The 27,619-nt window shown below is 34.7% G+C and overlaps 1 protein-coding gene and 1 long non-coding RNA gene across 3 annotated transcripts in view; both read right to left on the bottom strand.

Annotated features, from left to right (window-relative positions):
- Positions 1 to 27,619, bottom strand: part of LOC128209021 (kinesin-like protein KIF26B) — a 150,943-nt gene that overhangs the window by 110,207 nt on the left and 13,117 nt on the right. Inside the window, exons 2-4 of the mRNA XM_052912819.1 lie at positions 25,643 to 25,876; positions 9,237 to 10,221; positions 8,968 to 9,098 (exon numbers count right to left, since the gene is read on the bottom strand). Coding sequence (XP_052768779.1) covers positions 8,968 to 9,098; positions 9,237 to 10,221; positions 25,643 to 25,858 — 1,332 coding nt within the window. The 5' untranslated portion in view covers positions 25,859 to 25,876. The remainder of the gene's footprint in view (positions 1 to 8,967; positions 9,099 to 9,236; positions 10,222 to 25,642; positions 25,877 to 27,619) is intronic.
- LOC128209022 (uncharacterized) lies at positions 325 to 2,248 on the bottom strand. Of its 2 annotated transcripts, XR_008256932.1 has the most exons (3): positions 2,009 to 2,243; positions 878 to 974; positions 325 to 582 (listed from the first exon to the last, which is right to left on the bottom strand). It is a non-coding gene; the product is annotated as an uncharacterized LOC128209022 (long non-coding RNA). The 2 variants fall into 2 exon arrangements; XR_008256931.1 differs by having other exon boundaries at positions 878 to 2,248.

The raw sequence follows: 27,619 nt of genomic DNA, 5'->3' as shown, positions 1-27,619 counted from the left end.
ATACAGTTGTTATTTTGATTCTAGAACGACAGCGTATTAATTGATTCGCATTTATCATTTTCCATGTATCGAGCTTCTTTAGTCCAGCAAATTACTTATCCATGTCAGTGACGTCAAGCGTTTGATGAGAATAACATGAACTATTCATGAATGACAATTTTGACAAATCATGTTCATGAACTCCCACTAAGTTCATGAACTCCTGCTTAGTAAATGAACTTGACAGTTCATGAACATTATTTTTCCAAAATGTCATTCATGAACTAAATTCATGAATAGTTAATGTCATTCGACACAAGGTGATAATTTCATCATTACTACACATCCATTTATAACAGTTTTAATTTCTTATGACGCATATAAACACAATTAGTAAGAAACCATTGAATTGCTCATTTCAGTCCTTGACATTTACATCTAGTCTCTGTACCCAGGTCCCTTTTCCTTATACACTTGATGATGAAACGCATCTGCGAAAAGATTTTTTGCAGTCATTCTTTGCATGATTGTTTTTGTTGAAGTGGTCTTTTCTTAACTCTGGAAGCCTTTCGTTGTCTAAGACTTTGACATCCATCTTCCAACCTGAAAAATATTTCTTTTATTTATTTGTACTGCCAACATTTTCAAATAACTAACGGCCAGTTGGTTATCAAATCAGTGCGAATTAAGATTTCAATGTTGCAGGTATATAAATTAATGATAGCTTATTTAATTCTTTCGAACCAAAGAGCTCAAATTTATTGAGTCTGATTTTTTTTTAAAGATTCTCATTAGTGTTTGTCTGTTACATATAAAATCCACTCCACACATCCAACCATATTGTTTTCAAAACCAGAATGAAAATCTTACCATTTGCTTTAAAAAATAGTCTACTCACTGATGGATTTGACAATTTACGGCTTTGAATGTTTTTCTCCTTCACTGGTTGATTCGTTTGAGGACTGATGATTTATTTGTTAGCTCCTTTGGGTTGGCTAAAATAGACGAAACAACATTTCAGACACTTAACCATAATTTGCTTGCATAGTGGTTATTTAAAAGGTCAAGGGTTGGCAGCGATGCAAAAGTCCATTGAAGGACCAAAATTTAAAAATGTTAAAAAAATCAATTTCTTCTTAGTTTTGAGGTTCAATATTTAACAAGCATGATTCATACCCATTTATCCATTGCAACATGAGAAGCTGTAATTAGGATTTGAGCATATTTTATGATATAAGATTTTATCAGATTTCAAATCAAAAAGCTATATTGTCTTTAAACATAAAGAGTATATTTGTGACTGAGTCGAAGTTATTGAAACTGTCCAATCAACAATGTCTTTGTTTTGATTGCAGCTATATTTAAAAAGATATTAACATATTTGTAACCCGGAAATGATCTCTCATCCACTACTTTTCATTATTAACCTGAGGAACTTTTATTTTTTATTTGACAAGATATAATAACGAACTCACAACATTGTTAAATAGGTAGTCTGGAGCATTTTGACATGAAAACAAAGTGATAATGTCAACAGACTTTTTAGAATAAATGTGAAAGTTTTTTTTATAAAAAATATTAATATTCTATTGTAAAATTTGTTAACTCCCTACTAACATGTCGCCAAAAATATATGTTTCACTCCCCTAAAAGATCGTTCCTCAAAACAATAAAAACTTTTTTAAAGGTTTTAGTTTTTGACCTTCCCCACCCACTTTTGCATCGCTGCCGGCCCATTACAATTGATCCTTTTTCTCGACAAAAATAGCTTACCAACGTTAAGAAACAAATTTAAAAGCTGCTTTAATATATATATAAATTAAGTATTAGCTGAACGCTAGTCAAAAACAAGCATTTAACTGTGTTTCTACACAAACGTATTTCGTATGTTTGTCGCGAAAATGTATTACAACAAAACATATTTGCTCATTACTTCAAAATGTTGCTATGTTATTTTAAACAATAATATTAGCGTAAAAGATCGTTATAAACGTTACTGAATTATACTCCTTACATCGCTTGAACTTACCTTAAATAAACGAAACAAGACATCAGTTTATTTGGCGCATTATTTCGACAAAAATGGCGGGCGTTCGAAACTATCTCCGCCAGTGAAGAGCGTTTCGTCTTAAATGCGTAACCGTTAGAATATAGTTATATAGCTACGTTAGAATATGGCTATAGTATTTTGTAAATATTATATTTAACCGGTTTAACAACTAATTAACCAGTGTTGACCACAGGTGCTCGTCACATTGCCTGGATACAGTAATTTTATATAAAATAAAATATTTTTTTTTTATTTTTTTTTATTTTTATTTTATTTTTTTTGACAAGATAGTGAATATATGTCATTTTAAAAAATATTCCACATTTTTCATGAAAAAAAGTTACTAATAACTTGACAAAATCTTGACAAAAAATAAATAAAAAAATCTATTAAAAAAAATATATATAAAAAATATAAATTACTTTATCCAGGCAATGTGACCAGCAATCCATGGCACCTTACATGATACATATGATATATGTGGTGCTTTAATTAAAATAAATTTAATTTTAATGTTCATATTATTTTGATATGGAATTTTCTTTACGTTTGTTATTTTTTATTTATAATCTTTGGGTTATAACTGGGCCAAATGTGTTACACTAAATGCACCAGCCAGTTGTAACCACAGCTACCTCAACTTCCTGCATGTTGCTGATGCAACTACTTGTTTTTGTACAAGTTTCCTTTCAAAGACATATGCAGAACATTTTAAGAACTTGCCATGTTCATAAGCTGTTCCTATGATGTGCCAAATTGTTTAAAAAGAACATTTCAAGAACATATTAAGAACATAAAAGTTCATAAACTATTCTTTAAATGTGCCAACTTGTCTTTATGAACAGTTCAAGAACATTTTAAGTGCAAACACTATTCATGAACTGTTCTTATATTGTACTTAAGACTTTAATATAGAACAGTATTAGAACAACAATAGTCTTTAAAAAATTCAAGAACTGTTCTTAAAAAGTATTCTTGAACTGTTCAAGTACAACTGTTCTTAAAAGTGATCAGTTACTGTTCTAGTACAGTTTTGCATAGTTCTTGAACAGTAATTAAACACAAGAACATCATTTCACAGAGGAATGGAGCATAGATGCTCATTAATGAGCAAATGCTCTATTTCCCACAAATTGTTTTAAAAGGTTTTCAAATTTGGCATTCTTCCTTTCCAATAGATATTCTTCCTTTCCATCAGATGCTTTCGTTGTGGATGAGTCTAAAATTAGCAGAACAGCTGGTAAAGGGTTAATACTGAAACACAACTTCTGTTGTTGACAAGTTGTGTGTTTACTAAATATCAGTAAAGAATAAGACCACATTTATTAAGTTGCTATTTCTGTTATTTACCAAAATCAACAAATCATTTTTAGACTTATCCAAAGTAAAGAATCAGATAAAAAAGGATGATGGTAGACTATGGTAAACTGTCACAGTGGCTGACCATGGTCAACCTTGGTGTACCATGGTAGACCATGGTTGAAATGGTGACTCTCGGAGTAAAACTTTTGTACCATGGTCTACTGTGGGGTTTTTCACGGTACTTGATGGTTGACCTTCAAAAACCATGGTATACCATGGTGATCTTTTTTTGTACCATGGTAGACCATGGTCGACCATGGTCAAACCATGGTATACCATGGTGATATTTTTTTGTACCATGGTAGACCATGGTCGACCACGGTCGACCATGGTCGACCGTGGTCCAGGCAATGATTTTCCCACGGTACTTGATGGTTAACCATGATAAAACATGGTTGACCGTCAAAAACTGTCAAAAACCGTGGGGACCATGGTCGACCATGGTCATTATTTCGCCGGGGTAGGTATTCCATAATGTCAAATGTGACATTTTGAATATCACCCTCCAATGTCAGATTTGGCTTACAAGGTGCCTTGCACAACATTATTTATTCTTGTGTTGCGATTTATAACAAAATTTTGAACCTTTAAATGAGATGGAGTGTTTTTATAATATTATTATAAGTGTCAATACATATGCCAATATTTAACAGTGTATTAGTTGCTGACTGGTTTTTCATTTAGTTTGCCCAACGTCACCTTGCAATCTAAACTATCAAAGTCCAGAAACCAATTCTTACCAGAACTTAAAATGTTACGTCCAAAACATTGCAATGTTGTAAGATATCACTCCAATTGAAGATGACACCACAACAAAGTCGTGTTCAATGTTCTTTTAAAGTTGTGTCCAATATCCTTCCAAGTCGTGTCCAATATCCTTATTTGTTTATTCTTAGTTTATCATCCTAAACCACATAAATATACCTTTCCTACAGTGGCACAATTTTCCCCGAAACACTAGCTTAAATAAATCTCCGATTTTAACAAAATCATAAAACCATTTTCACTATCCAAATTTGGAAAATTTGTTTCTGAAGTCCTCTGAGCGATGCAGAGCAACTAATCAAGCTTCTCAGTGACACAAGTGCTCCCAGATATCCAATACAGATCAGTCTTCTGTCTGCGACAAAACAAATCACAATTTTTTGTAATTTTCTTGAGATTTTCAACATTGTTAATAATTAATTTTCTACTTAAAAAGCCTACACTCAATAGATTTGTCATTTTTAATAAAAACAACACATGAATCACGACACAGAAATATCTTATGAAAAAGTTTTCTTATTTTCATACTGACTACCTGCAATGCAAGATTGATTCTCCAATAAAGTGGCAGCCTAATCAGAATGACAAAATGACGACAAAAACAGCAATTAGACTTGTAATAATCGACAACACCTGGATCATAACTTTTATTTCTTTTGACAATTTCTGTGCATTTTTCACATGCTCCTGAACATTTTAATAACAATTTAAGTACTGAGCCATATTTCTTATAATACTTTGACAAAACTGACCCTCAGACCTGTGACAATTTAAATTAACTATAAAAACTATGAATACAAATATTACACTTGACAAATAAGCTTGTTCACTAAAATGTCTAAAACGGTATCGATCATTTTGTGTTTAATTGCTATCATTGTGTTTTTAATTGTGATCATTTTTGTTTTTTAATTGCATACATTAATTATCTATTTCCTGTTTATTATGGTTATTTATGACAACAATTTACTGCATCTGCAACAAACATGTCCTGTTGCTATTTGCAATGACGCTTTGACAAGCATACATACATTATTATAAAACACATAATATATCGGTGTTTATGCACTAGTCAATTGTAGCCACGGCACCTCCAGGTCCGGGGAATAGCTGGGACTTCGACTTTGGGTCCAGCCAATCCCGGTAATTTCCCCGCCATGCGGAGACAAACTGCTGGTGAAACTTTCCCCACACCCTGGGATACCTAGATAAGGCCCTTTTTCCAGTATTTTCAGCACGAAAACAAAACCACCGCATTCACTTGGCACTGCAGGGCCACCTGGAAGGTAAAAACACCGCCCATTTCCCCCGCTATCCACAGTATATCCGGGACCTGGGGGGTGGGCCTTGGTTACAATTAATTGACTGGTGCCCCCGCTATCCCTGGTAAACCCCCCGACCTGGGGGGGGGCCTTGGTTACAATTGACTGGTGCATTATGCTCATGCCTATCCAATGTGATCGCCGCCCTAAGATCAAGAAGTTAAACTTACATTAATTTTAAATTAATTTACGCACACAGAACTTTTCCTTAAATTTCTTTGTTAATGGAGGTTTTATCTCTAGAGCTTAACAATTATTAAGTGACATGGACCAAAAATGAAATGAATCACAGATCAAATACCATAAACGAGCACTTCATTTTCTTGCCCTAAGCAATGGCTATTATGAAATAGGGAGAAAAAAGTTTCAGATTTCATGCCAATTTTAGGGCCCAACCATCTGCCCAAAATGCATCGCAGCTGAGTCAATAGGCTGTTAGCAACTCCTGTAACATTTCACTTTCCCTATCTCTCAAATAATCCACATGCAAATCTCAAAGTCGTCAGCTTCATCTTTAAAAAGCATCAATTTGTGTCATATTACATAACAAAGCCATAGCATTTTTACGCCTGATTGTGATGTTCAAATTGCTGATTGATTTATATAAAAGCCTACAATTGGATGATTACACATCCACAATTTCTTGGCAAAATTGAAAAGCAAGGAATATAGGAAAGTCTCGCTTTTACAAGACATTTATCATTCTTTCCTCGAAGAAAACAGAAATAAATGGTAACTGTTTATTGCAGGCAATCAACCATTTAATTACCCAATGCAGGGCCTTTCTATTGACAAATTTTATCCATAAAGTGACACAAAGTCCCATCATTTTCCTAAAATTTCACTTCCTGTACTCATGCATGACCTCACTGCTCTTATAACAGCCTATAATTATGCAAAAATTAATGATCATTTACTGATACATTGCAGTGGGCTCAAATTTTTCAAAACAAAGAAAATGCCTAGTGTGTTAAAGGCTTGACGCTGGGAATGAATACCACTTTGTACAAAAATGAATGAGAAGTAAATTTGGCTGACATGCTTTTGCAGTATGAAAATGTCAAGCCACACTGAACTAATTTCCAGCTAAGAAGTCCTATTGTAAATCCCTACTAGTCAAAGGATATAAAATGTCAGAGGCATTTGTGTAATAGTCCTCATCAGCTTTTTTATGATCACCAGTTAGTACAAAACTGTTATTACACAGTTTAATTACTAAATAATTACAGAAGTATTATAGCATGGGAGTTGTTAAAATGTAACCAAACACAGCTTTAACAGCCTTACTTTCATTAACTGCTGTTTCAGACCAACAATATCAAATGCCTTACAGAAATCACAGAAATAATGGCACTGAAAGTGATCCTCTCTCCAAGACACTCAGCAAATGAAGTCTCCTGTCAGGATGATGCAAGCAGCAATAAGAATGGATTTTTAATGTGAGATGATGATCTTATTAATCACTAAAATAGTAAATGATATCTTCCACCAGAAAACTTGGAACGAAAACACACTGACCTGAATTTCTTTATGCAATGGCATTAAAAGTGAAAAAAACCATGGGAGGCATTATGACTGAAATTACCGTGTGATTAACCTATATTTTTCTTGCATCAAAGCATTTGACTCAAAAAATGAAACGGGACATTTCGGTTTGCACTAAGTCTTATTATAACGAGAGAAAAGAAATTTTCAACAAGTCATAAAAAATATTATGCAAAATGACCTAATGAAGGAAATTTGCATAATGAGTGCTTTACAGTAACCTAGTTTCCTTTAATAGATTTTTAACATCAATAATCTCACATTGGCACATTATATAAATCACCATCATTGAATAAAATTTCTGCTATCCTCATTTGTGAAATATAACTAATGTATCTGCACCAAAAAAACCTCAATGTACCCAACGCTTCTTTTATCGGAATATATGATCTTGATATTTCGCACCTTTTTCTTTGGAAAAGTAATTATGTTTTTCGTTTCCATATTTTAGGACAGGAGAGAAGAAACTTTAAGAGAACAATGAAGCACTAATAAAATTTGATGATTTTTCTGTAAATAATGTTTCTGTTATGATATTTTCAGTTTTGTACTATAATTTCAAGACAGTATTTTCATTTCAGTGTTCCTTGTTTACCACAAAAGAAGTTCCCTGAATCTAGCTGAAGATTAATTATAAACATGAAATGAGCAAACTGACATAGTGAATTATTACAGTAATGGACAACTTTGTTGATTCAAATTAATTCATATTCCCAGGTGTATATATCATAAAAGTCACTCACTTACAGTAAAGCAGGTAATGAGCATTATGTCTAATATACCGCAATTCCCATAAATATATCAGGGTTCGAATTTAACTTTGACTTTGTGGTCTAGAAAAAGCCACTCGCAGAATTTTGCGAGCTTGAATAAAAGTCACTCGCAATTTGCAAATGTCGCTTGCATTTTGCGAGTATGCGAGTCTAAATTTGAACCCTGATATATGTCCCCTCCTCATTAAACAACAGTTACTAATTTCCATTAATGTCAATACATAATGTTCTCGTTTCACATTTGTAAAAGGGACATAACTCCGGATGTATTTTAGCATGACTGATTGGTCAAGCCACAATTAGAAATAAGCACTTTGTTATTGTTCTTAAACATGTATACCAAGTTATATAAATAGATATAGCTTTATCTGTTTCTAACTTTCAGCTAACATCACTGTCAATGTTTTCATAATAGTTTTTCCCTATAATACTTAATTGTAATCTCCCTTCCCCTCAGCCATAACAGACGCTTTCAAGGGACATTTATTAGAAGATATAATTTAGTCCCTACTAAAAAAAAAAACAGAAACAAGAGACGTTCACATTTGATGACAAAATAAGGTTACAGTATTAAAAGTCAAGTATTTATAAGATATTTAACCTATCATATCATATTCATATCATATTAATCTTTATAATTGCCGAGGTGTGCAATTTCGTTATTTTGTACAAGATGACAGCTTTAGAATAGATCAGATAAGCGCAATCATATATCATATCATCAATTACAAAGCCGTTAACAAAGACTGTATTTGGTGTAAAATATTGCAGTTCTTTGATTAAATGCATCTTTTCTAAAATTCATTTAAACAAAATTTTAACCCTGAAATGCACTTAAAGACCACATTTTTATAAGTGCAAATTGAATACAGTGAATCTACTAAAATAGCTTAGCCACTGAATGAAAATTGTAAACAAAAAGAAAATTTAAAAAAAAAACCTTATATCGTAAACAAACCTAATGAAATGGAGAATGATTTGTATTATATTTTAGCATTCCAAACATTGTGTCATGTTTCTTTGAACCCATTCAGATTTGTTTGTACATTTTGTTGACATTTAAAGCAGGGATTGTCAGGTCATAGAAAAACAAAACATTAAAACAAAAAAAAATGCCAAAAAAATCAATTCAATATCAATGTGCTTATCCTTTGAATACAAGAAAACTTACCAGTGCAATGGGAGCATTTGAGTTCTCAGTATACATCTGTCTCAATGCCTGTCGCTTGAAATCCAGGAGGCAGTTATTACAGCCCTCACACACAATGCCCAGCTGGTTTGACCTCTGACCTTGTATCTGAGCTGGATGACCTTGACCTTGAGAAGTGCTCCTTAGGTTAGTTTTCAGTCCTTGACCTTGACCTTGGTTTAGAGACTGAACCTGACTTAGGGGAGGCATTTGAGAATACCCATATATCAGAGCTTGGCCTGGATTTCTACGTGTTGGCAAGACATCAGCTGTTGGTTTTGCTTTGTAACCATGGTAACCAGCTATTCTTTTGGAAGAACCAGTACCCATCATTGGTGACAATGGTTTTCTTTGACCTTGAGGGGAAAGGCACCTTTTAAGCACATTTTCATTTGGAGAACTGGCATTAACTAGATGGCCAAGGACAAATGAAAGCTCCTCCTTTTTGTCACCCCCTTTGCTTGATTTTTCACTCAAAGGAGAGATAGTACCCAAGACTGTGTAATCCATACAAGCATACTCTTTTGCTAGTTTCTTGACTGACTGAGGTAACACATTTTCACAGTGCTCCATATCTGTGACAGTATCTGGTATATCTACATTATCCAAATCATTGTCATCCTCATCAACATCGATGAAGTTGCCAGCACCAGACATGAACTGCTCATAGCTAGGTATGTTATCAGTTTCCTCCACATTGTCATAAGTCTCACACTCATCACTTATACCATTTATTTCTGACAAACTTTTCAGTGGTTTATCCAAAACATCATCGTCAGTTTCACCATCAAGTTCTTGACCAATGTTTTTGCTTACATTTTTTCCATTACTGTTTATACCAGCATTTCCTGCTTGAAATTCACTACCAAATGGGTCCCAATCTTTCTCATCTTCATCAATACCATTCTGACCACACTTCAGATTATGTGCCATATTCTCTTTGTTTTCAACTTTATCTAGTTGGTCTCTCTTAGGTCTCTCCTTGTTACCTGCATTTCCTTCACCAGTATCTAGAGACGAATCACCTCCAGTAGCATTCAAGCCAGCATTAGGTTTCTTCAGAAAAGGTTTTGCAGGGACTTTAGGGGGTGTGGGCTTAGGGGGTGCTGGTTTAGGGATTCGTCTCTGGGAGCTTGGGGTGGGGATTCTTCGGATGACTGCTTGGCCCCCGAACATGTTTGCTGCAGACTTGACGCTGATAGATTCACTGAATCCAGCTCTGTTGTCGATGTCCATCTGGAACAAACAAGAATTACTTTTATTATTTAGAAATGATTTAAGCTTGATGGTGATAACAGAAATAAGATGACAAAATATTCTCTCAACTACCCACCAAAGTTGTTCCAGTTAGCAGATAATTTGAATCATGCTTGAGAAAACACTCACATTTTATTACAAGTAACAAATTTGGAGGGGCAGGGAAAAAACAACATAACAATGGGATTGGAACCCAAAGGACCTTTATGGTTAAATATTGACACCTATAAACAAGGCTGGGAGCACATGTGCCTTTACAGGCAACCTTTGGAAACAAATAAATGCATCATTTTCTGGAGAATACTTAAAAACAAAAAAAGGGCTCCATCATGACATTATTTTGTATGTTTTTTGACAAATGTTCAAAAAAAGCTTCCAAACTTACATTTCTTAATTTCTGACAGCATGGTTACGTGTCTCAAAAAAAGGTAGAAATTGTGTATTTACTAATCTAAGTTGTGTTTATTTTGCAGCAGGAAATGTACATATGATCACCCGCTGGTTATTAATGATAGGGTACATGGGTCCCAAAATTTCTGTTGGTCAATTGTTCTACATGTTTTAAGGTTCGTTAGATATAAAAATAACTATGATAATTATTAAAGAACATGGGCTTCCTCTTAGCAGGCAGTTGCCTCTCCCATTAAACCTTTGTTAACCAAATTCCCAATGCCTTATGATTTTTTTTCTTAAATAAACATCATGTACTTCTTGGTCATTATCGTTCTTAAAATCTCCTGTTAGGACTATAATCAATATAAAGCGGGCATTAAATAGCTATTTGCATAAAAAACACATATATATCCCATCTGAATGACCCTGATCAACTCTTAATCATTTGGAAGCATAATTCATCCAATATCAAGCTTCTAAGAACTTTGAGCAACATGCTTTATCCATAGGGAAATTAATCAAAGAAGAAGCTATATCTAGCCCATTGTTATCTCTGTAAGTGTAATTTCATTGTTTTAGAGCATATTCTAAGAAACCGGAGCTTTTCCCTGGAAAGTGTCTTTAATATGTCAAGGTTTAAGGAAATGAACTGCCCTTTCAGACACATACACAGGAGACAGTAAATTAGCTATCATACATTAAAGCAATCGGGTTTGGAAATAAATTTGTCTTTATAGCAAGATAAATCTTAAGCATAGACCATGAAAAGATTTGCAGTTTCAATTTATGAACAATCAGGAGATTTTGTAATAGAAAAAAGACCAAAAATGTTTTTAAAAAGAATCCCTCAATATTACAAGTTCACGTTTATCATAAGTTTAATCAGCTTTTCGAGGATTTAAGTAACACAATAGCGGCCGATACAGCAGCTGATGGGTGTCAATAGACAACGGTCAACCATGATAAATACGGCCGTCGCGTGCCCTTACCATGTGCAGAAAACAAAATGGACGCCTGCTGACTGGTTGACTATGGCTTTCAGGATTTAGTGTCAATCTTGTTAACCTTCATTATTTAAAGGTCGTGTCCAAGTTTCAAGATCAACAACAGTAAATAAATTTAAGGGGTGAAAGCGAAAAGATTCTATCTTCTTCTTTATTTAATGTCACTTAGATTAACTTTTCGCATTCACCCCCCAAACTGCAAAATAATGATATTTAAGTCTGTTGGAACACTGATTTTGTGAAAATTAGTTTCAAGAAAATAAAGTTAATGAGATCCGGACTATTTGTTACCAAAGCTCTTAAAACTATGATAGGAGATAAACATCTATTCATCTAGCTGTTAGCACACTATGACAGCACCATTAAAGTCAATCTTTGGAAACACTTAAATATGTAGCATTTACCTTTTGCAGTATCTAATCCTTTTCGAATACATCCATTCAGAACAATACTTTCATAACATCTAGATGTCAAAGTCATACTCAAAGAAAGGCACTTATAGAATTCATCTAAAGCCCATTTCAAAGCACAAAGTCATGGACCCATCATTGTCAAATGCATGAACCATAAACCCAGAGTAACTTTCCATTTAACGAAAAATTATAATAAAGCTATCCATATCTGTGGTCGAATTTCAGAAACATCATCCATGCTTTGATTCCAGGTCAGGTATCACAAAAACTGTAACAAAAAAAACTATCAAATTTGATGACACGCAAATTTCACACTTTGACGCAATTCTATGTCTTTTCAGTTTTTCTGTAGTCAATTTCATACGTAGGCTTGAGAGTACTGTAATTAAACATATACCTTCGTCAAATTTTATTTCATATATAAAAAAGGAAATCATTTTTCGGTCAGATGGTTAACCATATTTTGACAGCATTAAAATAAGACTAACAGTACAGACTCCAAAAACATTATGATAGTAAAAATAAAACTTCAACAATTTCAATGTTAATAGCATTTTTTTATGATACACCATCAACTAAAAACCAAATCAACGTTATCTAAAAGGTAGCAATTAAAACATAGTCATATCATCTCTGTACAAAACTTTATTTTTTTTCATACAATATTATTCATAACATGTTATCCAAGCCAAATGTTAATGGACATTAAAATGATAAGCTTTTAAACTGTTTCACACTTTGCCTACCATGTGTTAAACTGGTGTGTCACTTTCACTTATTAATTAATATTTCAACCATTAATCATAAAGTCAGCCTCACTTTACGTTGTTTTTCAAGCTTGTCTGCGTTCTTTTATGCAACGACTTCCTTCATCTGTGCCGTATTTGAGAATTTTTGCCCTATTTTGTTTGCAGAACATAAAATTATTATTTAATGGTTCATGGTTGAATTATGGCCTATTTTAGCCTATTAGTCACTCATTGGTCTCTCATAGTCTCATGGCCTCTCAGTTAGTCTCATGACCCGGACCTCTCATTAAGTGCCATGGTCTCTCATTAAGTCTCATGGTCTCTCATTAAATATCTTGGTCAGTAAGTATCTTGGTCTATCATTAGGTACCATGGTCTGTAATTAAGTATCATGACCTCTCATTTATCATCTTGGCCTAGCTCTCATAGCCTCATGGCCTCTCATTAGGTATCATGGCCTCTCATTGATATCATGGCCTCTAAGAATCATGGCCTCTCATTAAGTCTCATGGCCTTTCATTAAGTATCATGGCCTCTCATTAAGTATCATGGTCTCTCATTAAGTCTCATGGCCTCTCTTTAAGTCGCATGGCCTTTCATTAAGAAGCATTGCCTCTCATTAAGTATCATGGCCTCTTATTAATTCTCATGGCCTCTCATTAAGTCTCATGGCCCCTCTTTAAGTCTCATGACCTTTCATTAAGTATCATGGCCTCTCATAACGTCTCATGGCCTCTCATTAAGTCTTATGGGCTTTCATTAAGTAGCATGGCCTCTCATTTAGTATCATGGCCTCTCATTAAGTCTCATGGCCTTTCATAAAGTATCATGACCTCTCATTATGTCGCATAGTCTCTCATTAAGTATCAGAGTCTCTCATTAAGTAGCATGGCCTCACATTAAGTATCATCGCCTCTCAATAAGTTGTATGGCCTCTCATTAAGTAGCATGGCCTCTCATTAAGTCTCATAGTCTCTCATTTAGTATCATAGTATCATGGCCTCTCATTAAGTATCATGGCCTCTCATTAAGTCTCATAGTCTCTCGTTAAGTATCATGGCTTCCCATTCAGTCACATAGTCTCTCATTAAATATCATGACCTATCATTAAGTCTCAAAGTATCTCATTAAGTCTGTCTTTCATTAAGTCTCATGACCTCTCAATAAGTCTCATGGTCTCTCATTAAGTCTCATGACCTCTCATTAAGTCTCATAGTCTCTCATTAAGTCTCATGGCCTATCATTAAGTCTCATGGTCTTTCATTAAGTCTCATGACCTCACATTAAGTCTCACGGTCTCTCATTAAGTCTCATGGCCTCTCATTAAGTATCATGGCCTCTCATTAAGTATCATGGCCTCTTATTAAATCTCATAGTCTCTCATTAAGTATCATGGCCTCTCATTAAGTATCATGGTCTTTCATTAAGTCTCATGACCTCTCATTAAGTCTCATGACCTCTCATTAAGTCTCATGGCCTCTCATTAAGTCTCATAGTCTCTCATTAAGTCGCATGGCCTATTATTAAGTCTCATGGTCTTTCATTAAGTCTCATGGCCTATCATTAAGTCTCACGGTCTCTCATTAAGTCTCATGGCCTCTCATTAAGTGTCATGGCCTCTCATTAAGTCTCATAGTCTCTCATTTAGTATCATGGCCTCTCATTAAGTATCATGACCTCTCATTAAGTCTCATGGCCTCTCATTAAGTCTCATAGTCTCTCATTAAGTATCATGACCTCTCATTAAGTCTCACAGTCTCTCATTAAAAGTCTCATGGCCTCTCATAAAGTATCATGGCCTCTCATTAAGTCTCATAGTCTCTCATTAAGTATCATGACCTCTCATTAAGTATCATGGTCTCTCATTAAGTCTCATGGCCTCTCATTAAGTATCATGACCTCTCATTAAGTCTCAAGGCCTCTCATTAAGTCTCATACTCTCTCATTAAGTATCATGTCCTCTCATTAAGTATCATGGCCTCTCATTAAGTCTCATGGTCTCTCATTAAGTATCATGACCTCTCATATAGTCTCACAGTCTCTCATGTAAGTCTCATGGCCTCTCATTAAGTATCATGACCTCTCATTAAGTATCATGGCCTCTCATTAAGTCTCATGCCATTACCTAGTTGACATATTCAGCACTCAATCTGGTTTTTACCAAAAAAAACATACATGAAGTGGTGACACATCTGGTAGATATTTTTGTTCAATGTTTTGCCAATAGATTCTTCAACTAACATTTGAATTGTGCATTTACTTATCATTCAATGCAATTATCTTCAATGCCCACTGTCTATAACTGACCTCGAATCCACTGCCTATAACAAAGGTGATGCAAAATGGATTCCAAAGTATTATGATCAAAATCACTCAGATCTTGCCAGTTAACAAACTTGGCAGTAAATGAAAAGTATTGAAATATCTTACCCCACCGATCTGTTAATTTAAAATGATTTATCTATAAAATATATTCATATCATTTTACAAATTGTTATTTCAAAGTGATCAAAAATGAGAACAGGTGTAACAGTCAGGTGGGATATTTTGTTTGAAGTTAAATGTGCCGATCATTTTCATTGCAAAGATATAAATCTTACGTAATTACATAAAATAAGATATATCCAACCTTTTCAAGTTAAAGATACATAACTCTTATCGTAATGAAAATGTTTTTATTAGTGCACGATTTATTCTGAAATGTATTAGTGTATGATTTATTCTGAAATTTAAAATCTATTTAATCTTTATGAAGTGTTACAATTCTGATACTTTTTATAAATTAAAAAAAAAATGCAGTCCAGTCAGTAATATTTAGAAATACTATATACATACACGAAAAGGAAATAGCAAATCGTCCTTTGAATCAATTCAATATTAATAATCCTATGAGACCACAACTGCGTTCCAATTATACATCATATTTCCACATTTTCTACCCTTTTAAAAACAGTCAAAACAGAATTGGATAGAATGGATAGAAAATCTCCAAGAAAATGACCTTACAATGAGACTTCAAAGGGATAAGGGACAGCCACTGTCCCTTTGTTCTAAGGCTTAGCCAAATAAGCGAAAAATAGGACTCCAGCCAAATCTCCAAACAATAATAGCCTGCCCCGCCCCCTCAAGTACTGAGCCCTTAAATAGGCTTAAGCCATCTGTAGCCACAGTCACACCGAATACAGCATTTATAACTGGGCATTAACAGCTTTTGTCCTTGGACTGGTCAGACGTTTACTCTCGACATGCTGTGAACAGAAACTTATAGCAGATTTGGTGTACAAATTGGCATGCCAATGCTTTTCTCACAGAAGTTCAAGGGAAACAACTCATGAAACATTTCTGCCAAAGTAGCAGGACCCATAATTTATATATAATGTGCATTGTGATTTGTTTGCATGTGCACTACATTTAAGTTTAAAAATAATTTATGATTTTCTTCGAAGATTTACGTCCTAAATTAGGGTGCTTACAGAATGATGCCAGCTAAAAACTGACTTCATTATTAAAGCTGCACTCTCACAGATGGCCTGTTTTGACAACTTTTTTCGTCTTGGAATGAGCCATTTTTGCAATAATATGTGGAAACAAGGGAGATAAGACTACTGACAAAAGATCAGATCACAGTTTTTCATATTTAAGTCCGAAAATTGATGCTTAATGGCGTTACTAATGTTTAAGAAAAATGAAATTTTCGGCAGTTCTCCAAACAATTGCAGGCTGTTCTATGTGCAGTTACCTTACATGACCGATTGAAAAGAATTGATGCCAAAATAAGCTGATACTGAGATAACTTTTTAAAAAAATGCCAAAACTGTTAATCAGTGAGAGTGCAGCTTTAAGATAGGTGCCTTTATTATCAAACCGAGAACATTCTTTACATACACTGGGAATTTAAGCTGTCTCAGCCAGTTGTCTAATTACCTTGGTTCACTAGAAATCTGCCGCAATTCCTATGACCATTGACCCTGCTAATTAAATATAAACCTACCACATGTTTTTGTGGCTTATCTTGATGTTGTTACCTTGTCTCTGTTTGTTTTAGGAGATGAAATCTGTGGATATTTTTGACATTTTTTAAAACATCATTATTTTTATTACATCCTGTACTAAATCCCCAAGAACAGTTACCATGAACATTTGCCATAGTCAGAGAAACATTATTAATTAGTTCATACAACTACAGATCACCCTTAGATAGAGACAATTTCCACGTTACATGAAAAAAATATTTCGTGAACAGATTGTCTGTGTTTTATGGTTGTAAAGAGGTGACGTGTGTGACGGAGTTAGAATGTTGGGGGCACAAGATAAAACAAATAATCACATATGCAACCTCTATGCAATTGCAGTGTATCTGATAATACAACTACTGAAATTATGAAAGAAACAGTAATCAGGTACCTTGATTAATTCTTTTCTGTTAGCATCGTAACATTATGGACACAAAAGCCATATGGCGTACCATTTGGATCAAACTTAAGAGCAGAAATAGGGGTGCACCTTTATATTTAGAGACACAGGTAGATGGTATGAAATAGAGTCGTAGGTCTAAATATAGATCTAGACGAGGTTCACCTCTATTTGATTATTTGAAAATAGAGGTGCACCTCCCCATCTTGACCCAAACAGTGTGTCACAAAGCCAAACTATTTAGGAAGTTACCTGCTGTATCAGTCATTGAAATAAGACTTTTGGATGAAAATATTAAATAGGCCAACAATTTTCCCCATAATTGCTGAAGCAACAAATTCAACAAGCCCTTCCATTACAGTAAATTGAGGAAGCTTGGAAGCAAATTTAACTAGGGCAGGGCTTGCCAAAAGATAATGCAAAACATTCTATCCATCCAATCCTAATAGTAAGACCATGTTTCTACATCCCTTCAATACTTAAGGTACATCTTAAAATGTTTTATAATTCTATGGGACTAATTTCTTGCCAACAAAAATAATGCTAGTGCATTGAAGCAGGGCACATTGACAGAATAATTAAATTAATCAATTGACCTATTCTAATTAATAGGATCGCAGTTTATCTCGACATATCTAGACAAATATTGTTAGCAGTAAAAAAGGACGTACTTAAATTTTGTCCCTGAATAACATGTTTATTGCAAGTTCACTAAAAAATATTCTCATATTAATTGTTAGTCACATAATACCATCATTCATTTTTGGCATTTTATAATCAGATGTGACCGAACTACCGGTTAGGTGTTGACTGTATAATGAACCCTATAGCAGAAGATCTCTATCAAAAAGCATTAAGAACAATTATGATGGCCATTACAGATTCAATTAAGGCCAAACAAACCTCATGTCTGGCAGGTATATGGTTCTACGCTGTTCCTAGCATTGATAACCTTAAAATTTTAACATATCAAAAGGCCAAGGGCTGGTTCATTACCATAACACATGTTCATTCTGTTACTAGGAACACACATCTTGTTACATGATTAATCAAACACCTTGCATTAACAAAAAAATGACTGCCTTTCTTGGATGAAACCATTGATTTCACGCTATATAAGGGATTGTACCAGAAATTACACCAATATGCAACTATAAGACTAAAATTCATAAGCCAATTTCTTTAATTTATTATTTTTTTATTAAATTTATTTATTTATTTTTTTTTATTTTTTTTTTGAGGGGGGGGGGGGTGTGGGGATTGTTAGTGAGACCCAAAAACACCTTGTCATGTTTAGAGCTCATTTTAGGAATTTCCTGTTTTAGCCCATTGAAATGTCATACTTTTCCAGTGATGTGACAGTGTTTCTAAGTTCGTTAATTCTCAATTAGTCATAAAAAGTTGCAGCAACAAATTTTAATTAAACAAATTTTGATTTTTTTTTTTAAATCTTTGGCCTTTTTATATGAAGCTGATAAGCGATAAGGATTATAAGGAGGGAATATCAAGTATGTCACGATGTTTAAATCAAGATTATCAAGATTTGGAACAGTAAAGAACTAAACACATGATAATTAGGAATACAAAAGGAAGGATGGCACTTTGACAATACACTAGCACCCCATGAACCAATATTGTTTAGCATAGGAGCTTCGTTACAAGGTGAAGGTCATTTTATTTAAAAAGAAAATACAGTCCTGGTAATGAGTTAGTAAGTCACGACCATAAGATGAAAAATAAAATCAGACATGTCTGTCATCTATGCCTGTGTACATTCAAATTGTAAAGAAAAAATAAATAATTTTCCGAATTATACAAGAATACTTATCTCAAAATTATGGTATACATGAAGAGTATCATAAATCATTATTTTATCGCCAAAGGTCTTTTTTTTTCAACTAGACAATTTTTCAAAAGGTCTACAAAATTGTTCTCTATAAATGATAGGCATTCATAAACTATGCCATTGAAAACAACTTCAAAAGGGTAACAAATTATATGAATTCCTGGGCCAAAGATTAACATGCAGGCCAAGTGCAGTCACAAATTACTTAAGTGTCAATTAAATGCATGAAATTGAAAGTGATCAAACAAAATAAGGAAGACATAAAATTCAAACATTGAGCATCCTCGGCCTTTTGATGATGGATCTAGTTTCAATGAAATATTTATTTAGCCAGGCCCTGACTAGAAATCACCAAGGTCTGGTTATTTCTATGTTTACAAGGGCAGAAGATTTTTGTTTACTGAGTAACGGTTTGCAAGAGCCATGTGCTAGCGCTTTATTGGACCACAAATGAAGAACCCTCTAAAAGCAAGTTCCAGCAATCTATGAAAATATTAGCTACTAAAACCAGACTCGCCATTAAATCAAATATGCCTGAAAGTGAAAATTCCAAAAAAGCCTTCACCATTTTAGGTCAAAATTGTAAGAGCATAATTTGTTTAATACTGAACACCTTCCGCTTAATATTGAAAACAACTACAATGAGTCGTTTCGAGAGGCGATAAGAATGTGCTCTTGTGAAGCGCAAGTGACTATACCCCTTGGTTGATAGGAACAAAACTGGTCACAGCTACACCAACTCTCTCAAATTCATGGATGCACTAACTCACACCTAATCTAGGCTACACCAACTCACACCTAGTCACAAATACAGCTACTCATACCTAGCCGAGGCTACACCAACTAAGACCTGGTCAAGGCTACACCAACTCACACCTGGTGAAGGCTACACCAACTCACACATAATCTAGGCTACACCAACTCACACCTAGTCTAGGCTACACCAACTCATACCTAGTCACAAATACACCAACTCACACCTGGTGAAGGCTACACCAACTCACACCTGGTCAAGGCTACACAAACTCACACCTGGTCAAGGCTACACCAACTCACACCTGGTCATGGCTATACCAACTCACACCTGGTCATGGCTACACCAACTCACACCTGGTCATGGCTACACCAACTCACACCTGGTCAAGGATACACCAACTCACACCTAGTCTAGGCTACATGACTCATACCTAATCAAGGCTACACCAACTCACACCTAGTCAAGGCTACACCAACTCACACCTGGTCAATACTATACCAACTCACACCTAGTCACAGTTACCCTAACTAACACCTAGTCACAGTTACCCTAACTTACACATACTCACAGTTACCCCAACTTACACCTAGTCACAGTTACCCAACTCACACCAAGTCACAGTTACCCAACTCACACCTAGTCACAGTTACCCAACTCACACCTAGTCACAGTTACCCCAACTTACACCTAGTCACAGTTACCCCAACTCACACCTAGACACAGTTACCCCAACTAACACCTAGTCACAGTAACCCTAACTTACACCTAGACACAGTTACCCCAACTAACACCTAGTCACAGTTACCCCAACTTACACCTAGTCACAGTTACCCAACTCACACCTAGTCACAGTTACCCCAACTCACACCTAGTCACAGTTACCCCAACTTACACCTAGTCACAGTTACCCCAACTCACACCTAGACACAGTTACCCCAACTAACACCTAGTCACAGTAACCCTAACTTACACCTTTTCAGAGTTACCCCAACTAACACCTAGTCACAATTACCCCAACTTAATCCTAGTCACAGTTACCCCAACTAACACCTAGTCACAGTTACCCCAACTAACACCTAGTCACAGTTACCCAAACTTACACATACTCACAGTTACCCCAACTCACACCTAGTCACAGTAACCCAAACTTACATCTAGTCACAGTTACCCAAACTTACATCTAGTCACAGTTACCCCAACTTACACCTCGTCAAGGCTACACCAACTAACACCTAGTCAAAGTTACCCAAACTTACATCTAGTCACAGTTTCCCAAACTTACACTTAAGTCACAATTACCCCAACTCACACCTAGTCACAGTTACCCCATTACCACAACTTACACCTAGTCACAGTTACCCCATTACCCGTACTTACACCTAGTCGCAGTTACCCCATTACCCCAACTTACACCTAGTCACAGTTACCCATTACCACAACTTACACCTAGTCACAGTTACCACAACTTACACCTAGTCGCAGTTACCCCATTACCCCAACTTACACCTAGTCACAGTTACCCCATTACCACAACTTACACCTAGTCACAGTTACCGCAACTCACACCTATCCATGGTTTCACCCACTCAACCTTCTGTGTGTTGATTTTCAATGTGAGGAATTGATTTTAAAGAGTCGAGCATAATGCTTGGAAATTCTTAAACAGAAGGAGATATAGGTAAAGAAAATTGGTTTGAACTTCCTAATTGTAAAAGAAGCAAACAATTACTTGCTTTTGGTTATTTTTACTCCTTACACAAACATACTCAAATAACAAACTGATGTTGATGGCAAAACAAATTCTCCATTTATGAAAATAACCTGAGGCATTGTACCTCAGATTCTTAACAAATCTAGTACCACATGACCTTAGTCTGTGTTGTTCATAGCATTGTTCACATAAATAAAGTTAGTGCCATCTGACCTAACTATTTCTTAAGATTGCACAAAAATCGTTAAGGGCGTATTTTCAGCACCAGACATAAAGGGTACCAGACAAAATTTGATTTTTAATTTAGATTTTTTAATTGTATAACCTTTTTCTTCATTCTTTTTCTTAGACAGGAATAGCATTTCAAATACAAATTTCTGATTTATCGATACTGGTAACACTATCAGTTTCAAGTTTGTCAATTTTATCGGGGTGAAAATGAAAAGAGCATGCTGTTAGAAACCATTACATCATAACCCTGGGGAATAGAAATATGAATTAAAATCAGAATGCCAGAAAACAAATTTAATAAACACATCTGTTCTGGTATATGTTAACAGGCACCCACTGTCAAAATATGGCAGGGTTCGTAGTGAAAAATGCACGCAAATGATTAATGAGTTTTTAATTATGACACGGTGACATAACCGATACACTAATATTAAAATATGCAAATTAGGATTCCCTGTTTTTTATTAAAAACATAGGCTAAGCTATCAAGGGCAACATCTCTGACAAGAAAAAAATCACACTGTCGATATGTTAATAAGCGAATATTAAAAACATGCAAAAAAAAAAAAGAAGAAAAAAAAAAACACCACTCAAAAACATGTGAACAAAACGAATGCCATCGAAGTACATTCAACTATGGTCTTGTGCGCACATTATTCTCCATTGGTTTAATTGACTATATCTTTGACATCAGACAAAACAGCTTTGTTTGGGTTGGTTGTGCATATGTCAACAATTTTAACTGGCGATGAACAATTTCAAAAATTGATAAATGCTATCCTGACAAGATCTAAATGCATTTACATTGTCAACTCATTAGCATAATTGTTCCCAAGAGTACCTCTCGTTAGTAAAGCTCCTTGTAAAACAAAAGTTCCCAGCCAACATGACAAATTTGCAGATTTGCGAACATGATGACAGCCATTATTTCTGACACAAGAAATTTATTTGCAGCAAATACACAAAAACATTTGCAAACATAACACACTTTTAAAGGGACCAATTCACATTTTATTTGGTCAAACATTTCAAAAAAAAATTTGTATGAAACATTATCAAAAAGCTTGTTAAAATAAATAAACATAATCATTGAAAGCCGAAATTAGAGCTCTTTTATTAGTTATTATTTACGAAATGTGAGAGGAACATTCTCTATATTGCATAAAAGTGCTTGAAACATTATTGAAAAAGAGCTATTTCGACATGTCATGATGCATTTACACTCCTACACACAGGGTTCAAAATGTAGAAAAATGAGCTCTCTAAATGCTTATCAAATATTGCTCTCCCTGAGCTAATTTCTGACCACTGAGAGCAATTCTGTTGAAATGATTGCTAGATCTGTCAGTTGCTGTTTGGTATTTTTTCATAAAGGTATGTAAACTAACTCAATGAAACAAAATTTAAGTGAGTAGGTAAAATATCATTGTCATCATAAAATCCCGTCAGTCCCTTTGACATACCAGTTACAATACTTTTTTTGGATAATCAGTCTTTGTTATGACTTAAATGATGTCCATTACAGCTCCTTACATTTTTTGTTCCGGATGTATCACATTTGTTTTTCTTTCAAGATAATATTTACAATTCAAATTATTCTCTTTCCACAGTTCATTTCTCACTTCCCGTTTTGCCTCAAGCCTTAGCATGCATGTCAATGGATTAAAAACGCGTTAAATCTTCTTTCATACCCTCCGATAACAAGCTTCGTGAACATTATTTTTCTTACCTGCATGATCAGGACGCCTGTAGGTGACAAGAGATAAATTTTAACTTCACTTCAAGAACAAAACCATTGAATGAATTTTTGTGGTGATGTATGCGGTAGAGCATTGTGCAACCTTACAATTAATATACTCTCCTTTTTAAAACTTTTTGTATTCTCACTTAGATCAATTAAAAAATATAAATAAGAAACACCATTCTTTAAACACAAAATGGCCAAAAAGTTCAAGATAATTTGATGAATTAATAACTCTATTAAACAAGATTATAAAGTATTGTATTATACTATAATGAGGAGTTACAATGAATTTATGTTGACAGTATGTCATAACTTTGCCTATATATACTTATTTATGAATGCTGAATATGGACATCCCTTATATCAGATTCAGATTTATAAAATCTACGCCTCAAAATAATTCATAAAACATAACTTAATACATATGACCCAGTATACATCCTTATTTATTACAATATTATCTGTTTCATTTTTTCATTCGGAAATTCGATGATTTTACATACCTAAAGGAGTTATTTCCCCTAATTTTATCAAAAAGCTCAGGAAAATGTTTTTGACCCAAGAAAATTTATATTCTGTATTTTATATATATACTGGATATTCACTAATGGATATCATGTACAGAAAAATAAATAAACACAGTCAGTATGACCATCTGCATGTAAAAATGGGATGCACTTCAATATTACCTCCCTTGAGGGGAGCAGTGCATCTTGTCAACCCAGCCAACACTGTCAGTCGAGGCTTAGCTGGTAACAGTGCAGTGAAAGAATGAATTTTTTTTGGCTAATGATGTATACTATATATTGTATAGGGGATAAAGGGAGTGAGGTATAATAAATAAAAGTAGCTTGAAATTCCTAATTGATATGAAATGTTAATCATTTTCCCCGATTTTGATAAAATATTATTTTTACCAATATAGGTGGAAAACATGGAAAAAGCAATAGGGAAGAGGGACAGGGCCTTTGTTACTGGGTGAAATGCGTCATTTGACTAATATCAGAATTCCAATTTTGTCTTTAAATTAACAAGAACGCCTTAAAAAATACACAGAAAAGATCAAAGAATGTTATCAAGTTTGTTTCTTACTCTAACTCTTCATTCAAACACAGTTTAGGGTCAAGTTAGTACTGGGAATAGAGCCGAATTCTTGTCAGATAAAAAGGCCTGTAAAAGTTAAATTAACTTATCTGTTTCCTTTATTCAGTTATCAGAATTCCATATTTCTACCAGTCTTTTACATATGAACAGGTGTCTGTATTGTAATTTACCTTAAGTAAACAAGGAGAAACTTGTTACTAGGGAATTTGGATGATTAACAAACTAATTATTAAGTCTGTTCATGGCAAATTCACCAGACAGGCAAAGTAATGGGGTAGTAAATTCTTCCACAAACGATTTGAGACACTCAGCTGTGATGCAAGTTCAGATGTTTGCAGCAAGAAACACTGATTTAATCACCAATGCAAATATTCTAGGTATACATTTTCTGACATAAAAATAATGTTGCCTTCAATGCCTTGTATAATTCTAAAGCTCCTGCAAGTAAAATAATCCCACACTTTAAAGTAATCCGATTTTTAAAGTCATCCTCAATCATCAAATGAACTTTAGATGACAAAGATGCAATATGATTCTGCCCTGATATGAGCCATTGAAAAAATAGACATTTGAAGTACAAATCAATTGATTAATATATCAATCTATCTTTAGTATTTCAGTCATAAGTTAACTGGTTGATTGTACAAAGACTGCTTCTACTGGGTGCTTAGTTAATACCAATTTCTTTAAGCTTGATTGTGACAAAAGCTGATTGCTTATAGACTCACGAGTCAATTTCATGGGTAGAAACCAGTCATAGTGACCTTTGTGAGAGGTCATGAAAAAGCACCCCTGGTGGGGATCAAACATCCTCTTGGGTGAAAGGATGACAAATATACCCCTAGATCACTCATACCATCTCTCAACCCCTTCAGTGAGCTCTTGGCAGACACCTATACCACTAGACCAGTCTCACACAACTTAATTATCCTTAACAAAAAAGGTTTTAAGTGACATTAAATAATGAAGCACAAGAAACCCTTCTACTTTCACTCCTCAATATGTGCAGAAACAGTGAGTCATACAAACACAAACCTCTTCCTCCTCATCCTCATCCTCCTCCCAGGGCTCCCTTGATTGCCCAGGTATGTCTATGGGGGGAGAAGGTGGTGGTCGGGGGCTCCCAGACTCGTCCCCTGATCCCTCGCTTGGTGGGGCCCGCACAGCATCTACAGGTACTGTGTTCCCTGGCTTTGGCGTTCGTCTCTTGAACAGCGGGATACCAGATCTTGGTGGTCGACCCTCTGACATTATGAAGCTGGGCTTTATCTGGAATGACAAACAGTGGCAATCAGAATTGACATCTTCAACAAGTTATACTGATTCTTTGTTAGTTGTTCCTCTAATAAATGCAATAAACATGTAATTAATCTTGAAACACATGCTTGTTTCATCTGAAATACTCAATCTGATTTGGTATGGAAGTCTTACGTCCAAGCCAACAATCCCAATAGGATAGATATCAGACCAAGACATTGCATATAACAGATAGATATTGTTAAAGATATGTACAAACTGTATCCCATATCGCTTTGCCAATTGGATATAAGTCCAACCAATATCTATCTTGTCTGCAACCTATCAGGCCCAAATCGGGCCTTTGTGACTAAGTATCCATCCTTTATTGGTTTGACAATCTTTCAGATAACTTGAAGCTTCACATAAATGTCATTATCAGATTTACTTTTTCTCTATATGGCAACATAAAACTCAGTTCTCTCCACTTTTATCACATTGGATTTTCATGCTGTGCCAGATGTCCAACTGAAGCTCAAAGAAGCTTGGCTCATGACTTGCTAAATATACGTGTATATATATATTAGTATTTTGTTTTCATCATAATCGAGATAATTAAATTTGAAGTTTAAAACAAATAAACGTACAATCTAGTGACCTGAAAAGGGAGGTCATATTTTTCAAGAATAAAGATTTTCACCAACTGTGAGGATAAAGTCTCTATATCATTTTCGATATATATCTGATATATAGAAATGTATCGGACTTATGTTGGACTTCTATCTTTATAGATTCTTAAAATCTAAATCACGAACCGTGTCTACATGTACTTATACACTCTCTAAATTCAAAAATAAATGTCTGGAATGTTAGTGTGACAACAGAAAATTTAAAACGAAAATGGTACTCTGAAAGTCCGCTCTCATCCCTGAGTTTGAGCGCTTATAAAACATCATGTCATTTAATTGTCTCTGCTATCATTTAACTGACATTATTTCCCGCCATAAGTCAATTTTGTATCCGCAAGAAAATATAACGACAAGAAAATTGGAATTACAAGTAAAATCATTTGTTTGTCCAGTAGTCTCTGACAAGTCAATAAGTTCTTATGCCAATTACCAATAATATCTGAATGTTGGACCTGTTATTGGTCCCAGATTATATGTACAGTTCCAATGTAATTTCTCAAAAATTATTGGCAATTGACTAACAATATTGGCAAAAAAATCAGCAACAAGCGAACAGTGGTGGAATGTTCATGTTTACACCTTAACATGGACGGAATCGCTACAACATGTCTGATATCCTGGCAATGATGCCATGCTAATCTCCATAATAGGTTGTCAATATAGTTTTCACATCGAAACCGATAGTTTCATTATTTTGCTGACATGGTTAAATTCGCTCTTCACCGCGGGGAACTAAAACATCAAAGTAATAATTTCACCGGCCACTTCCATCGCAAATGATTGATAGAGAGAAATAAGCGACACTTATTCCCCTTAATCGTTTGTAATACATTTCACAGACGAATTGTCAATCATTTATTGAAATTTATCGATACTGGTTGCGCAAGGTCAGCGTTCTGAAGCCAGTAAAATCTCGCAAAAGTAACATGCAGAGATGTTGTAACCATACTCCCAAAGGGATCTTAAGTGTTTCGATTTTTGTCAATCTTATTTTAAAGCGTAAATGGAGGATTTCTATATTAAACAATCGTACTTTGAAAGTATCCTCAATTTTGGTCAATTTGTTTCACAATGCAATTCAAATATT

Source organism: Mya arenaria, chromosome 11, assembly GCF_026914265.1.
Source record: "Mya arenaria isolate MELC-2E11 chromosome 11, ASM2691426v1".
NCBI lineage: Eukaryota > Metazoa > Mollusca > Bivalvia > Myida > Myidae > Mya > Mya arenaria.
The sequence above is the reverse complement of the archived record's forward strand: the minus strand, read 5'-3'. Positions and strand labels throughout refer to the sequence as shown.